The sequence below is a fragment of the Anabrus simplex genome, chromosome 5 (assembly GCF_040414725.1).
Source record: "Anabrus simplex isolate iqAnaSimp1 chromosome 5, ASM4041472v1, whole genome shotgun sequence".
NCBI lineage: Eukaryota > Metazoa > Arthropoda > Insecta > Orthoptera > Tettigoniidae > Anabrus > Anabrus simplex.
The window spans coordinates 322,774,540-322,792,636 of NC_090269.1; the positions used below are offsets into that span (position 1 = coordinate 322,774,540).

General features: G+C 38.7%; 1 protein-coding gene across 1 annotated transcript in view; it reads right to left on the reverse strand.

Annotated features, from left to right (window-relative positions):
* Positions 1-18,097, reverse strand: part of CCT5 (chaperonin containing TCP1 subunit 5) — a 205,039-nt gene that overhangs the window by 23,362 nt on the left and 163,580 nt on the right. The window contains exon 9 of the mRNA XM_067147554.2: positions 7,945-8,125. Within this exon, the coding sequence (XP_067003655.1) occupies positions 7,945-8,125 (181 nt within the window). The remainder of the gene's footprint in view (positions 1-7,944; positions 8,126-18,097) is intronic.

An 18,097-nucleotide genomic window follows, 5' to 3' on the forward strand; every position in this document is an offset into this window, starting at 1 on the left:
CTTCTCCCAGACGTTTCGACTACTGCTGCGGTAGTCTTCTTTTTTCTTTTTTGCTAGGGGCTTTACGTCGCACCGACACAGATAGGTCTTATAGCGACGATGGGACAGGGAAGGCCTAGGAGTTGGAAGGAAGCGGCCGTGGCCTTAAGGTACAGCCCCAGCATTTGCCTGGTGTGAAAATGGGAAACCACGGAAAACCATTTTCAGGGCTGCCGATAGTGGGATCTTCTGTGGCGTCATGTAGATACGTTCTCCTGTATCCCGCTGGCGACTGCGAAAGTTGCTTGGGAAGCAGCTGCATTTATATGTAAGTGTGTGGCCTCCAATTGGTTCGCGCTGTGCAATCCGACATCTGATGGACTATCTGAAAGCACGACCTCCGACTGGGTTGCGCCGAGCAGCCTGACGTTTGGTTGGCTATCTGAGCACACGACCTCTGATTGGTTCACGCCGGGAATGGATTCTGACTGGGTCGCTTCGAGAAGTCTGCCGTCTGATTGGATCTCTGATCGGGTCGTGCTCAGCACGACTGGCAAAATTGTCAATACTCGCCTGACGGAGCACAAAAGGAATTGTCGCTTGGGGCAATACGACAAATCAGCAGTAGCGGAACATGCACTGCTTGACGGAAAGCATGAGATCCGTTACGAGGATACTGACATACTGGCCACAACATCCCCACTTTCACGCCTGTTTCTACAGGGAAGCAATCGAAATACATAAACATCCGGATAATTTTAATAGGAAGGAGGAAGGACTGAAACTCGGCAAGGCCTGGTACACCCCTTTATATAACGTACGGCCGAAGTTTACTAAGATCAGGGACATTACAGTCAACCAACCAGAGGATCCATTGCTCAGCACGACCCAATCGGAGGTCGTGCACTCCGAGATTCAATCAGACGACAGACTTCTCGGAGTGACCCAGTCAGAATCCATTCCCGGCGCGAACCAATCAGAGGTCGTGTGCTCAGATAGCCAACCAAACATCAGGCTGCTTGGCGCGACCCAATCGGAGGTCGTGCTTTCAGATAGTCCATCAGATGTCAGACTGCACAGCGCGAACCAATTGGAGGCCACACACTTACATATAAATACAGCTGCTTCCCAAACAACTTTCGCAGTCGCCAGCGGGATACAGGAGAGAGTATCTACACGACGCCACAGAAGATGACTACCGCAGTGTTCGAAACATCTGGGAGAAGCGAGAGGAGTGGACCACAGCATAACAGCCCGGAAGACTTTTATTATATTGACACCGGCCGTGAAAGCCTTCATACTTTAATATATATTATGTTGTTTGTGAAATGGGCAAGAAGGAAATGTAATTGTATATTGTGAGTAATGTTAGGATTTTCCGATAAACTTTAATTCTCAGTAAATTTAATAGTTAAACTATGATCACTTTTACTCATGGAGTGAAAACCTGGCATGTTACCTAAATTTAATTTCAGGGGTAGACAGTAACAGGTAAGGTTATATAGCATGTTTGGAGCATCGTCAGCCTGATGACCGTCACCTTGGGAGGGGGAGTTCTGTCATGCTCTGCGAGTCAATTATTCCTGTAAATTGTTTGCAGGTGGCTAACTTTTCAATCATGTAGTATTTTCTGTTTAGCCAAACAGTTAAAGTACCTGTATTTACAACATTAACACAAATGTATTCCAGATAGGAAACTACACAATCACTGCTTCCGACCAAAATAGTCCAGAATCATTCTCTGTTTACACTTCTTATTTCTTATAACATTTGTTTTCAAAGGCCATAAAGGTTATGAACATTATTTTCACCCCCCCCCCCTGTACAGATGACAGATACCTGCATAAAACATCCACTGCTGCACTTGCATCAGCACTGGTAGGCATTACTTCACTGTCTCCCTCTGCTTCATCACTGTTACTGGTGGGAGACTCTGCTGCTGTTTGCTCAGCAACCAACTCCTCCACACTTCTTTCGTCTGCAGTGATCACAGAATCATCTACCCGAAGAAAATCTTCAGTAGTGCAGTCTGACTGCAACATTCTCCATACATCAGGTAGCAAGCCTCCTTCTTCTTCTTCTTCTTCTTCTTCTTCTTCTTCTTCTTCTTCCAGCTGAGATTCGGGATGATTCTTGAAAAATCCTGTTTTCAAGAAACAATTTGAGATGGTGGTTTGCTTCGCAGCTTTCCAAGACTTTGTAATGAAGTGAAGCACATCCAGGATTGAAACTTTAAATGATGATGGATCCTTTCCAGCATCCATAAGGAATAAAATTCGCTGCACCAGATTCTTCTTATAAAGTGATAAAGGAGTGAATAACCCCTAAACCCATAGGTTGTAGCTTGCTTGTGCAGTTTGCAGGCAGAAATTCTAACTGCACACTCCTCAAATTAACATCCACGGGATGTGCAGGACATCGGTTGATGAAAAGAAAAATCTTCCTATTTTGCGCAACCATTTCTGAATCAAGAGCAATTAACTGCTTTTGGAAAAGTTCTGAGGTATTCCAAGCTTTATGGTTGACATCGCAGGAAGCAGGTAATGATCGCACATCTTGAAGCAATGAGGCTTTTTAGATTTCCCTATCACATAGGAGTGGAGCTTCTCAGAGCCATCAGCATGGGATCCCAACATCACTGTGAGCCTCATCTTGCTGTGCTTCCCACCATGCCATTTATCTCAAATCAAATCAAAATTCAAAATCTCTTTATTTGCAAATGAGGTGTCTACCTCGGTGGCAAATGGTACACTAAAATACATTATTGTCAAGCACTAAATATTAAATTAACAAGAGAAGAAAATTTTTCCTATAATACAATATTATACAATTTACGCTAACAATGTTCTCTATTAAACACACAGCTCGTCCTTAATAAATTTATATTGTTTACAAAATTCTACTTATAATATCTCCTGTACTACTTACAAATATAGTCAACTGATATACAGTATGTGGAATTACTTCTTCAAATGATACTATACAACTGGTATAAGATTAATATTTACATTGCATTTATTTATTTATTTACTTTTTTTTTTTTTTTTTTTTTTTTACCCGTTCTGGATCCTAAGTAGCATAACGACCAGCTGCGTCTTAACCAGAGCCCCTTTTGCCACCACTTTTCAGAGTTCCTGAAGGGCCTTCACAGCTACCGTAGCGGTCCCAGGGCCCTCGAAGTCCCCACTGTACTTCACCCCTACAGGCAGTCCCCTACTTTGGCTGTCCAAACTCCTTAGACCAGGGGATGGAATTAATTTATTCACACACATTTTTTTTATTTACAATAACCTGCACTGGTCGAATGCCCTCTAACACTTCATTTATTTTCTCTGTTGCTGTTTATTCTCTTCTTGAATATCTGTACAGATTTTGGAAAAGGATCAAACACTACCCCTGGTAAACTGTTCCACTCCTTCACACCCTTCCCAATGAATGAAAATTTACCCCAATCGCTTCTGCTAAAATTCCTTCTAATTTTATATTTGTGGTCAGTCCTGCCGATATAATTATTTTCCAACTGAAGCCTCTCACGGATATCTCCCCATGCTTCTTCTCCTGTATAGGCTCTATATAATCCTGTAAGTCTAGTTTTCTCCCTTCTCTTACTTAAAGTTTCCCACCCAAGTTCCTTTAACATTTCTGATACACTACTCTTTCTCCTGAAATACCCTGTTACAAATCTTGCTGCTTTCCTCTGCACACTATCTATTTCTTTTATTAGGTATTCATGGTGAGGATCCCAAACACTGTTTGCATATTCCAATAATGGACGAACCATACTCAAGTAACTTTTTTCTTTTAATTCTTTGTTGCATCCTTTAAGTAGCCTCATTATGACATGTAATGATCTGTATGCTTTCCCAACAATGTCATCAATATGATCCTTCCAGTGCAAATTACTTTCAAATCTCACACCTAAGTATTTGCACTTGCCATCTTTTGGGATAACTACCTCATCCAAAGTATATTCAAATTCAGTTTTAAAGCTCCTGTTTGTAAAAGTTGTAACAGTTGATTTGCCTCCATTAACCTTCATATTATTTTCTTCAACCCATTGTTGGATACTTTCAAGGTCCCTTTGCAATTCTGAACAATCCTCAATGATATTTATTTCTCTATAAACAATTATGTCATCTGCATACAATCTTATTTTTGATGTTATATTGTTCCCTAAATCATTTGCGTATATTAAGAAAAGTAACGGACCGATTATACTACCCTGTGCAATTCCCTTCCAAACTTTCTCTTCCTGAGATACATTATTTCCTACTTTGACTTTCTGAACCCTTGAATTTAGAAATGCTTTTATCCAACGTGTAACCCTTACGTCCAATCCTATTCCCTCCAATTTCTTTAATAATATTCCATGTTCCACTCTATCAAAGGCTTTGGAAAGATCTATGGCTATGCAATCTAACTGACCTCCTGAATCCAACTGATCTGATATGTCCTGCTGAAATCCCACCAGTTGTGCCTCACAAGAAAATTTCTTTCTAAATCCATACTGGCTCCTCATGAACCAATTTTTATCATCACATATCCCTCTGATGTACTTCGATATTAAACTCTCCAGAATTTTACAAACTATACTGGTCAGGCTGATTGGTCCTTTCAATGCCTTAGTCTTGCTGGGCAACACACTGAGAGTCCAGTTTCATGTAGGTTAAAAATGTTCCTGGGTTCATAATCCTTGGTCAGCTTCTGCAATCTTCTATCGATCCATTCTTCCACAGTTTCATCACTAACAGCATTAGATTCTCCACAAACAGTTTTATAGGTCAGGTTATACCATTTCCTAAATCGCTCGATCGAGCCATTGGACTCGCTGAAATTTTCAATGCCAAGAATGTTTGCCACTTTAAATGCCTTTTCCCTTAAGAGCACACCATCAATTGGAATGCCTGTGCCTCTTTCCATTTTCTCGTATTTGCAGTATGACACATACTTCCTTTTCTTGGAGTTTGGTCCGCATTCTGAAGCACTTGATGTAATGCTTCCTCTGTTTTTTACAACTGTATACAGCGTACATACAGGAAGCTGCAATTCGCATCCCAAAGAAACGTGTTCCGCGGTACTATCAACCTTTTCTAATATTCAAACTTTCTCATCCATAGTGAAAGTTTTTCTTTCCTTTTTTTTCCCATTATTAGTAGGAAAACAATAAAGAATTATTAACAAATACACATGACGGGAAAGGAAGATCGCGGCGATTCACTTTGACAGTTGACTCAAATAACAAGAACAAAAAACGTAACAAATAACAAAAATAAATGTGACGAATCAGCGACAATAACTTTCACAACTCCAACAACAAACGCAGGTGTAAGACAATAACCGTGAAATAACGAACTCGAGCAAGACAAACACTGAATCACTTGATAACGTCTCCTCCTTGTGCTTTATTGCTAAGTACAGTATCAGCCAAACACCTGATATCTCTTCTTCTTCTTCTTCTTGTTTGCGGTTTTGTCGGGCTGTGCATTTTGCCATTACCCAGATACTGTATGTGCGGTATTATACAAGTTTTTGATTTCTATTAGGTGTTTGTTTACTTGCATTCAAAAGTCGTAGGGTTATGGTGGAAAGTTTGTGCATCTTGCATCTTGAGTATGAGGATTCTCAAATTTACTCATAATTTCATCCCAGTTTTTAATGTCAATTTGTATATATTTGTTCCATTTGATTTATGCCAATTGTGTGCATGTACATTTGTTTAGTTATTAGATGTTTTACATTAAGGCTGAAGATGGCCAGCCCCAGCCGAAACTAGTCCCTAATTAATGTAATTTAGAATATTGCATATTATATTGAAAGGTGGACCATTACAACATTAATTTAATAATTATATTGTAATTACAATTCAATACGGATCAGAACCATGAAGTTTATATCCTATGAAGATACACATACACTCATTTTAAAAATTCACCACCTTTTCACCCCCTTGGTGACAGAATATCAAAAAATCCTCCCTTAGCGATCATCTACATTGTAATACAAATCTATCCTCAAAATTTCATTTCATTATGTCCAGTAGTTTCGGCTTGGCAATGATGAATCAGTCAGTCAGTCAGTCAGTCAGGACATGTTCCTTTATATACGAGGTGTCCAGGTTAAAGGAATAATAATATAATAACTTGAGAAGTAGTGGAGATATTTACTTGGGGTTTGTTTCTACAAGTAGGGTAACTCAAAATGTTTGCTTACATACCTAATAAACCTCAATATGGGCACTACTAGTGGCGCGACAGACATCTAATCGATATTCCACTTCTCTCCAAGTGTTCTGCAGCATTGTAGGCGTAATATTTGCGATAGCTGCATGAATGCGATGACGCAGATCTGGTAGATCACGAACTGGTGTCTGGTACACCTGATTCTTGACAAACTCCCACAGGAAAAAAAGCAAGTGGCATTAGGGGGCCAAGCAATTGATGGACTACCTCTCCCAATCCAGCGATCTGGGAACTCACGATTCAAGAAATTCCTCACAACTTCCGCATAATGGCATGGTGCACCATCTTACTGAAAGATCATGTCACGAGGAAGTTGTGGCACAACATAATGCTCTAACATGTCTAGGTAACGTATTCCATTAACTGTAGGCTCCGCGAAGAACAATGGGCCAATAACCCTGTCCTTCAACAATCCACACCACACATTCACGTTCGGCGAGTCCCGGTCCAACTCTATCACTATGTGAGGGAGGGTTCAGATCGCCATATGCGGCAATTGTGCTTGTTTACCATGCTGGACATATGGAATGTAGCCTCGTCCGAGAAACAGACCGAATCAGGGAATGCCTCGTTTCCATCAATTTTTGCCAGAATTGTCTCCACGAATGCCTTCCATAGTGGCCTGTCCTAAGGTTTGATTTTCTGACGAAGCTACAGTTTGTACGCCCCCCGTAGGTGCAACCTTTTGTAGACGACAACGTGTACTGTACGACGAGGTAACTGTAACTACCTACTTGCTTGTCGAATTGACTTAAGAGGGCTCCGCTTGAAGGACTCGCGGATTAAATCAACAGTAGCCTCTGAAACTGCGTGCTAGGCGTGGCGGCCCGACATCGACAGCAAGGTCCCAGATTCTCGAAGGCCGCCTATCCTATTTCATGATCGTTACATAAGTGGGAACATCATCAGTTGGTAACAGTCCATACTCGCCAAAATCTACGCTGTACCAGTGTAACGGATTTTATCTCCGCGAGCGAAAGCACACAGAACACCTTCTATTGTCGAGTCCACATGGTTACCGGAGCGCTTCTCGTGAACAATGCAGTTATGTGCACGCGGTACCACCGCCACCGCAAGTGAACACAGAAAACATTTTGAGTTACCCTAGTTGTGGAAACAAACCACCAATAAATATCTCCATTTCTCGAGTTATTAAATTTTATATTATCATACCTTTAACCCGGACACCTTGTCTATAGATGTAACCAAGTAAGATCTTTCCTCGTTGGACTTAAATTGCTAAATTATGTACCAATACGATACTTCGGCATGTACTGGCCTCTGTGCCGTCAAGCGGACCCTACACCAGCAGAATAAAGTCTTGAATGAAGAAGAATAATACAGTTGCTATACATTATAAGAATACAGTTGCTATACATTTTGCTAGTTTGTCAGTATTTCGTGGTGTAGCTTATATTTTCACCACCACTATTCAAATGTTTATCATGAATGCACAGCAATCTTTGAAAGCACAACAAATGCTAGGATTCAAAGTGGAAATACTGGAAGGAAACCTTGCTTTATATTGCTTTCTGAAAGTTAAATTTTACGGACATGCTTAGTTTGAACATATGTTTAATTAGCGACAGATTTCTCAGTCAAGTATGAAAAGAGAGAAATTCTCTCTCAAATAGGAAAAATAGCTATGGATAATTTGGCTGCAATCATTTTCAATGCAAAAAGAGGAAAAACAGTAAGGATCAACGTTAATATACATAATACTAACCCATTGTGCCTTTCAGCATACAGTCAATGCCAAGAGCTGGATTCTTTTCCTTCAGTTGCCGTGCTTTCACCTCTGTCAATGTATGAACAGGAGAGAGTCCCGAGTTCTCAGCTAAGGCCATAGGAATACTCTCAAGTGCATCAGAAAAGGCTCTAAATGCATACTGCTCCAGTGACGATATCTGAAGAGAAATGATAAATTACAACTATGGGAGTGCATGCACACATTTCACCAGAAGACAATTTTGAACAATATTTACTCTCAGCAAAGCTCCGTCAGTTGTGTGTGGGGTAGGGTGATTTTCAAAATTTATGAACATAATCTTAAAAAATTGTTATCAATATTAAAGGGAGAAGTTAGAGTCATTTATTTATTATTATTATTACTACTACTAGCTGAAACCCATCAAGACATGATGGTCAATGGGGTAAATATTTACTGAAGGATTGTTATATACAACATTCAATGTATATTTTTTTTTTTTACAATTTTCTCTACGTCACACCAACTCACAGGTAGGTCTTACGGTGACGATCGCGAGTGGAAAGAAAGGGACTGTGGCCTTAATTATGGTACAACTCCAGCATTTGGCTGGTGTGAAAATGGGAAAACACAGAAAACCATCTTCAGAGCTGCCGGCAGTAGGGTTCGAACCTACCATCTCCCGAATGCAAGCTGATACATGACTCAAAACCACGCAGCCACTTGCTTGGTGCATTCCTTGTACATAGATGCCAACATTCCAAATGACCTATCAGTAAAATTAAAATCCCCTTACGTCGAAATACACGGAACCCCAACACATCAGAATGCGGCAAAACATGACAAAATTAATGACATTATAAGGAATAAAATACAGTAGAAGTGCGTTATAGCGAGAATTAATAACAGCGAAAAATTCACTCGCTATAGCGGATTGTCGTTATATCCGATTTTTGTATAAAAGTCGGAAAAACCCATACACATTAAAATTCGGTATGGAATGGCAATCAGATTGTTCAAAACTTGCGTTTCCGCAGATGATATCCACACTAACGGCTTACTTGTTATTTCTCGAAATTCGATACTACGTGAAAGTGTATGTTTAATTTCATTCTGAAAAAATATAGTACCGTATTTCACCGAATCCAAGACGAACCCCAATTTTTTCTTCAAAAAATTTAAATCAGGCTCAAAAAGTATTTTGTAAAATCATATGAATGCCTTTGTTGTACCGTAGGCCCACGCATTTCAGACTATTTTTAGATGCCGAACATTGGCTTTCGTCATGCCGTAATTTTTTTTTTTTGCGGCTGCAAATTATTCTTTATTTCCGCGGGTTTAATGGCCATTAACTTATAGTTGGTATAATAATACCAAAGAGAACCCGTTGAAAACTTGCCGGCAATACCTATTCCGTGCGGCTCTACAATACGACGATCCATCAGGAAATTATTCTTGCTGTCCATAAAACTTACTTTTACACAGCGTCAGATATAACCGGCTACCGCTACACGCACGTCTCGCTTGCCGCCTAGCATTGTATAGGCCTAATCGCGGACGTTGAAAGTCAACGAACGAGTTTATTGCGACACGATATGGCCATTCCACCCTTGCGATTTTCGTGCAGATACCTCACAATTTCATCTTCGACTTCTTTAAGCGTCCTTGTTGCGGACCACTGAATGCATTTTTTGTACAGTACGCATTTTTTTTAGCTCCGTCTTCACTGTAACGCCAAATATTGGCTTTAGTTAGGCGTATGCTGTATTTTCTTGTGGCAGCACAATTACTTTACATTTCCGAGTGTTTAATAACCATTAACTTAAAATTGGCATCATAATATCGACGAGAACCTGTTGACAATTTGCCGGCAATACCTTTTCCACGTATCTTGACAATACGACTCTCCATCACGAAAATATTCCTGCTGTCTATAAAACTTAATTTTACTAAGCGTCAAGTGTGCGGGGGTGAAAAGAAGCAGCGTAGTTACCGCGGTAGTTGCCAGTGGTATCCATTAACTTACTGTTAGGCCGCGAATGCAAGACAACCCTTGAGTTTTCGCATGCGATTCTGAGAGAAAAAAAAAAAAAGTCTTGGATTCAGATAAATACGGTATCACTCCAGAGGTCTCTGTGGCAAACACTTCAGTTTTCTTCTTCAAACGGCGTCACCTAACCTAACCGTATATGTATCATGAAAACATATTTGAAACGCATGTAGAGAAATGATAACCTCCTCGCTAAAAATTTACATGTAAATAGCCTTTACAAAATTTAACTAGATGCGAGAAGATATGAACTATCCTCTGAAATCAGTGATGTGCTCTGCCATATCTTGAGGTGTATCACACAGGTACTTACTTAATTTCCGTATAGAACATTAAAATGAAGAGATCGTTTACCTGTCTTTATTTTTAACGAGTTAACAACTGCTATCGGCCACATTTACGCATTTATTACGAAAACGTGCTATCCTCTTTCATTTCAATTTTTTTTTAAGAGAATAGCAGTCGACGGGTATTACTAATCGACTCCAACATCGCCTTTGAATGTCGACAAGAGAGCTCGCAAATGCACATAGTGAGAAAACTATACAGCACTGAAGATGATCGATCGCATTTTGTAGCAAACGTTTCAGTTTTCTTATTCAAACAGCATCACCTATCCTAACTTATCCGTATTATACGTATGATGAAAGCACATTTCAAGCGCCAGTAGAGAAATGACAAACTTCTCGCCATAAATGTTCATAATAGCTTTTCCGTAGTTTATCCAGACGCGAGAAAATATAAACTGAAATCAATTATGCACTCTACCCTATCTCGAGATGTATCCCATTCTTACTAAATTGCAGTATTTAGCCTTAAAATTAAGTGGTCATTTAGTCAGCCCTTACTTTTAACGAGTTAACAACTGTTATCGGACACGTTATTTATGCATTTATTACGAAATTGTCCTCTTTCATTTTGAATTTTCTTTACGGAACAGCAGTCGACGGGCATTACTAATCAACTCCGACCTCGCGCCTTCGAATGTCTACAAGAAAACACGCTAGTGGACATAGGGGGGAAACGATACCAAAGGTAATCGATCGCATGCAATATAATCGCTGGGGTGCATAAATATTGGGAACGGAAAAATCGCGCGTGCTTCATCGCTCGTAATAACGGATGCGTCAGCGATAGGTCTCTCGCTATAACCGAAGGACGACAAACAGTTTAATATAGGAATTTTGAAGGGACAGAAATATATTGTCGCTATAATGGAGTTCTCGTTATATGCCGTACTCGCTATTGCGGACTTCTACTGTATTTCACCTTAGTTAAACTAACACAAATACCTTGAAAATGCATCATTGAAATCTACTTACACACTGTAATTTGTTCATGCACATGACTAATTAAAACTTTGAAGTAAAGAGTATGTTGCTGCACGTAATAATGTACCCAAATTATTTACATTATATACACCATCACATGCACATCTTTGCTCTGATTTAACAGCTACAATTCTGGCTTTTTTTGCTTTCTTCAGAAAGTTAATAGAATACGTGATTCCAGAGTTCCATTGGATGTCGATGACTGAAACTGTGTCCTGTTCTTAATCCAGCTAAAAATTCGTTCACACTCTGCATTACTATGTGATATAGTACGAACAGACAGCATGATCTAGAGATCCTGTCGTATTTATAATGTCCATCAGCTCCACGGATATTCAACAACTGTGTCCATTTTGAATAATTTGTTTGCTTTTTGCTTTACGTCGCACCGACACAGATAGGTCTTCTGTCGACGATGGGACAGGAAAGGCCTAGGAATGGGAAGGAAGCGGCCATGGCCTTAAATAAAGTACAGCCCCAGCATTTGCCTGGTGTGAAAATGGGAAACCACAGAAAACCATCTTCAGGGCTGCCGACAGTGGGGTTTGAACCCACTATCTCCCGGATGCGAGCTTACAGCTGCACGCCCCTAACCGCATGGCCAACTTGCCCGGTGAATAATTTGTAGCTTGGTTACTTACAACACTAGATAAGTCGTCTATCTGAAGAGCCTCAAACTGGCTTTTGGAATTCATTCACAGAATCATCTTGTTTCATTTTTTCTTTTAAACAAAACAGTAGGAAACTTCTCCAAAAGAAATTAACAGAAGAAAACTCTTTAATGGCATGAAGTTTGTTTTGTTTTTTTGACAAGTTGCTTTATGTCGCACCGACACAGACAGGTCTTATGGTGACCATGGGGCAGGAAGGAGCTGGCAGTGGGGTTCGAATCCACTATCTCCCGAATACTTGTTACTGGCCACACTTAAGTGATTGTAGCTATCGAGCTCGGTGGCAGCAATTTTAGCAACATGTGCATGTTTTAGGACATTGGTCTGGAGTATACATAACAGGACTTCCTTGATATATTTAAGCAGACATGCAATAACTGAAAAAGGCTTTACACAAAAAAACTTGTTTAACGTAACAGAGGCAAGAAATAACATACACACTTGAAATCACAAGGTAGTTCGACTTTGAAGTCACAGTTATGGCCTTTTTAGCTTTCTGTAAAAAGTCTTGAGAAAATGTTTTCTCATAACACAGACCAGAACTCCCGGTCTTCAAAATAGAAATAGACTCCAGAGATTCATTGAACATGGATGATCTGAACTATGTTCTATTTTTCTTCAAAGGCTGAAAACATGTTCACATTCTGCATTGCAATGGAGTATGATGAGAACAGAGAGAGCATTACTCTAGAAATTCAGTTATACTTAAGGAGTCCATCAGCCCCATGAATTCTTGATATTTGTGCCTAACTGGAAATCACTTGCAGCATCTTGATTTGCAGCCAAAGTGTCATCTGCCTGAAGAGGTGTGAAATGCTTCTGAAGTTCATTCACCACCTCATCTGTATTTCATTCCCTTCCTTGCATAACTTGATAGGAAACGTTTCCAAGAAAAAATGAATGGAAGAAAACTGCGCATCTTCAATCTATCCTCGCAACTTGAGCATGCTTTAACACATCATCCTTGAGTAGAAACTTGTTGATGATGTAGACACAGGCAGTACAAAAGTAGTTTCTCACTGATAACAAGAAAAGGAATTTATCTGTATCCTGGAGATCATTCACTATGTTCAAAGTCTGAATGCCAATAACTAACTCATCATCACTTCTTTGACTTTGAATCAATTTGTACTCAACTTCAAGTGATGAGGAGCTTTTGACAACTTTGGGCTTAACAAACTTGGTGAACAACTGCTTTAGCAAATACATTAGAAGTTCTAATAATAAGAGAACTTGTGGGGAAGATGTCTGAAGGGCAACATTGAATTTGTCAAATACAGGAATAGTCACATGAAAGAAAGTGCAAAAGGCCTTGTTCAAGTTTGAGGACAGGAATATAAATAACTTTTCCTCACGTGCTGTAGCAGAAGTCTTACTTTTTAGGATGGGTTTGTCATATTTGGAAGAATATGCTATTCTTTTAGGGGCATGTGTAGTAGCAGAATCAAGAATTCTCTTCTGATACTCTTAGGATCCACTTTGTTCAACACTAGGTATTCTGAAATATGTCAAGCTTGTGGAAATGTTTTGGGTACATAATACCGTATTTATGCCAATAATCCCCACACCATAACTTTAGGAAGGCTCATTCTGAAAAAAATTAAATTCCAACATTGATGCAAATAAAACCTGCACCCCAATTTCGTGCCTCAAATTATAAAAAAAAGAATGCGGGGATTATTTGCATAAATACGGTATTACTTCCTCTTTGAAGAAAGAAAGAAAGAAAGAAAGAAAGAAGCGATCTTATTGGTCCAGTAGTCTATCCAAACACCTGCCGAAAGATAACCACCTAGTACATGTGAGCTTCAGAATTTTCTTTGCTTCTTTATTGAGGGAAGAGTGGTACATGGACAGACAGAAGTGGAGAGTGCTCGTAAACCACACCCGGGCAACTGGAGTGGAAATTTCTGAAGGCGTTCTTTTCTTTTAACACTCTTCTCTAAGAAATAAAATATATCAACAAGGATCTCATCCACTTTAAGTAGTAATCTTGAAAATCCACAGCCAGCACCTTTTCAGCTGCTAGATTATTCAGGTTGCAAATGCAACCTATGATGGCAATACCTGGAAGAACTTCTTTCAGAACTGCTGAAACCCCATTTTTGTATCCTGTCTTAATAGGAGCACTGTTGGAACAGAAAGCCACACAGTTTTCAATTGGCACGTTATGAGAATTCAGCTGTGATAACATCAGGATATCTACCCGTCTAATGCTGGTATGGATAGCATGGTGCTCACTACGTTTTCCCACGGAATATCATAGAGGATACAACTTGGCATTTGTATCACTGCTTCCATCCACTGCCAGAGAAAATGGTCCATTCTGAAGGCACTTACTTTCAGATGATTCATTTTTTGCCATTTTATTTACAATGCATGTCGTTTTCGTGTGACCACAGCTATATTTCTTTGCAACTTCTGATGTGGGAAACATCTTTTTAAATAAAGCACCAGAATGATCAGCCGCACTTAAGGGCACATTGTGTTCCACCAAAAAGAAAGTAAACACTCTGCCCTAATTACGCCACTGTCAACGTTTCCAAGCTTGGCAAAAAATGTGTTGATTGTCTTGTTATCTTCCTTCGATTCAACATAACTTACGTATTTTCTGCACTTCACACGATTACTTAAATCGTTTCTTCCACCATGTGCAATATTAATATCACACCCAATACCATACAAAAGGCAAATTTCCTCCCTTTCTTGATTTTAGTATGCAAGGAAAATCAACAGAATATGATTCTTTAAATGAGGCGTCTAATATCAAAACCGGCCAAGTCACAAAATTTACGAAAATGAGTTAAGGTTATCAATTTGAAGTAGAAGTATAGCACTATCAGGTGAAACAAGAATATGCTTTACAATCGTCCATGTCTTCATGTTAGAGAGCACTGAATTCTCGGTCGTGCAACAGAATCGGCCAAGTCATGCAGCCAGTGAATTCAAAACCGGCCAAGTCAAGGAACGAGCGACAATCTTTATGACGCAGCATTCTTGTCTGGAACCTTGTGTTGTTACATTAAGCAACAATGTGATAATATCAGTAGGCAAAATCATTCCTTGTAATGTATATTCTTTGAAGTCATAATATTTTGTCTTTTGTTCGTTTGCAACACTGATTTACGTATTTGCGGGCATCTTACCATCATTGGCGCCAAAGCAATCCTATTTCCGGTGTGCTCGTATTTTGTCATTATTGTGTGCTGTGACGCGGATATCGTTCCGAGTTGTGAACTGAAAAATTTACTTTCATAATAAATGAAACCCCCAGAAAGAGAACAAGAGATAGGTCACAGTGGACATCACAACAACGTAAACGGGAGCGGCAAGAATAATATTTCATTTTATTTTTCTACAGATTATCGAAGTTTCTCGTTCGATTCTTGAAGCAGTTAGGTTGATGTCTTTTCAGAAATTAGCCTCGCAGAACTGTCAAACCTAAAATATGGGTTTCTATGTTTCATTTTTCGAGATTAAAAGAGAATTCAAATGAGCACATTTGAGAAGAAAATAAGATGATCTAACTATGCATGTTTGTGCGAGTGTGTGTTCTAACTCACATTAAAACCTATAGCAATAATAATAATAATAATAATAATAATAATAATAATAATAATAATAATAATAATAATAATAATAATAATATAGCATCAGAAATCTTCTAGCACTGTAGTTTTATAAAACTGTAATATTAGCAAGTGAAACAGCTTTCGTTGGTCATGAGAGTTCCAACACCGTCTCTGAAGTCGGTATCAATAGTCCACGAGAAATGCCTGATATTGTATTATAAATAAGAGCAAATTGAAGACTTTCAACAACAATATTCCTTAGTATGTTTGAACAGTACCTATCTTAATAATGATTCTATTAATGTAAGTGACTATTATTGGCGATCATTTTATTTTACTGTGTTCAAGATCTAACTAAACTATAAACTTTTAGTGAGAGAAATCCTATTTTGTATTCTCCTCAGCTTTATGATGTTGTTCTTCGTTTATTATTATTATCTCATTTATGCTGAAATGCTCTTTTTAATTACAATAAAGAAAAGTAATTAAAATGTCAATTTATTTTCATTTAATTGCCTTTTCTCACAAGCGTTTGGAATTTAAAACGAATACAGTTTTACAAAAACAGAAATTGTACAAAATTGCAACAAAAACGAACAAGTCAAAATTTAAATTAACAAAAAACATGGGTTAATTATGAGTTACATTTCTCAAAACACCGGAACTTAAATATTAAACCATTAAGGATATAACTGTGAAATAAAATCTTTTCTGACCATCATTGCTTTGTCTCTACAGGTTTTTCATCCATATTGAAAAATATGCCTTCAGTGACTTGGCCGGTTTTGATACTAGACGCCTCAAATGTCTGGAAGTACTGTTTCTTGTTGGATTTATCGATGAATTTTTGTTGGATTTCTTAATGAATCCTACAATATTGGAATATAACGTATGAAACTGTCCGAGAACAAATGTCGCGATATCTACTGAAACATCGAAAAGAACCTGGATCACTGAACTTCACATAAAATTATAACAAACACTCGAGGCAGTCAAACACTTCATTAAAACATGTGAGAGCACACACTCTTAAACCATTAAATGAACACGACGCCAACGTTGTGAACAAAGAATATGCATATCGTAAAAAACACACACACATGTGGAACGAATTTAATTAGTCCGAGGAATACAGGAAACTGGGAAGCACGAAGTTATAACAAAAACCTCGGAATATATCATTAAATATGTCATAACCTTAAAACGTCAACTTCGAGAACAAATAACAACACTCACGTGGTTAAAAAATATGGGTTAAATCACAACAAACAAACGGAGCGGAACAAAGAATTTGTGGAGCAGAACCTGTCGGCACCTAAGATTCACGTGGAAGAACTGTATCCAAGCTTTAAATTCAATTCCAATGATGACACAAACATCACACGGTTAAAAGAACCAATTGTATCAAAGAATGAGTTATCGACTATCGTGGACTTGCCTTCGACCCATGCAAACAATCGATTGTATGTACGGAAGTGGGGTGATTTTCAAATATTAATATTTCAAATTTTTGTCCGTGAAGTCGTAAAACGACACTGTCCATCTGTAAAACCATAAAATGCTGCAATTTCCGTAAATTTTACGGATAAACCATAAAAGTTAGCAGGTATGGAATGCCAATTACCAGTTCATCATCCTTCTGATTCTGGATTGGGTGATACTGGACATCAAGCAATTTAGACCGTTTAACTACACTTGGCTTCACAAACTTGGTGAGCATCTGTTTCAATAGATCCATCATTAATTCAAACAGTACATGGATATGTGGGGAAGCACTCTGAAGGACAGTACTGATCTTATCAAATGATTAGATAGTCAATGTAAAAAAAGTACAAAATGCCCTGTTTAGGCCAGAGGAAAGAATCCAACAGCTTTTCTTCACGAGATGTAGTGGGATTCAAGTTTCTGAGAACAGGTAAGTCACGTTTGAACGAATGTGCCATTCTTTCGACAGAAGATGAGGAGGAGGAGGAGGAGGAGGGAGAATCCCATACTATCTTCATTTGTTCGCCATCAGATCTACAGTGTCCTTTCGGAATAGTAAAACCAGATAAATTGGCGGAATTATTTGGAGCACACACTACCACCTCATTCTTAAAAATGAAAGAAGTGGATCCCACTGATCTAATAAATGAGGTGTCTACCTCAGTGGCAAATGATACACAAAAATACACTGCTCTGAAGTACTAAATTTTAAATTAAAAAGAAAAAAGACGACATTTTCCTAAAACACAGTATTATACAATTTACAGTAACAATGTTTCTATTAAACACACAGCTCATCCTTAATAACTGTATATTATTTACAAAATTCTACTCATAATATCTTCTGTACTTGCACACATAATCAACTCATACAGTATGTGGAATCACTTCAAATAATATAATACAACAACTACTACAGATTTAAATTTTTTTTTTTTTTTTTTTTAAAGCTCATTTCGGTACCTAACGTGCATAACGACCTGTTGCGTGTTAACCAAAGCCCCTTCTGCCACTGCTTTTCAGAGTTCCTGAAGGGTCTTTACAGTTACCGTAGCGGTTCCA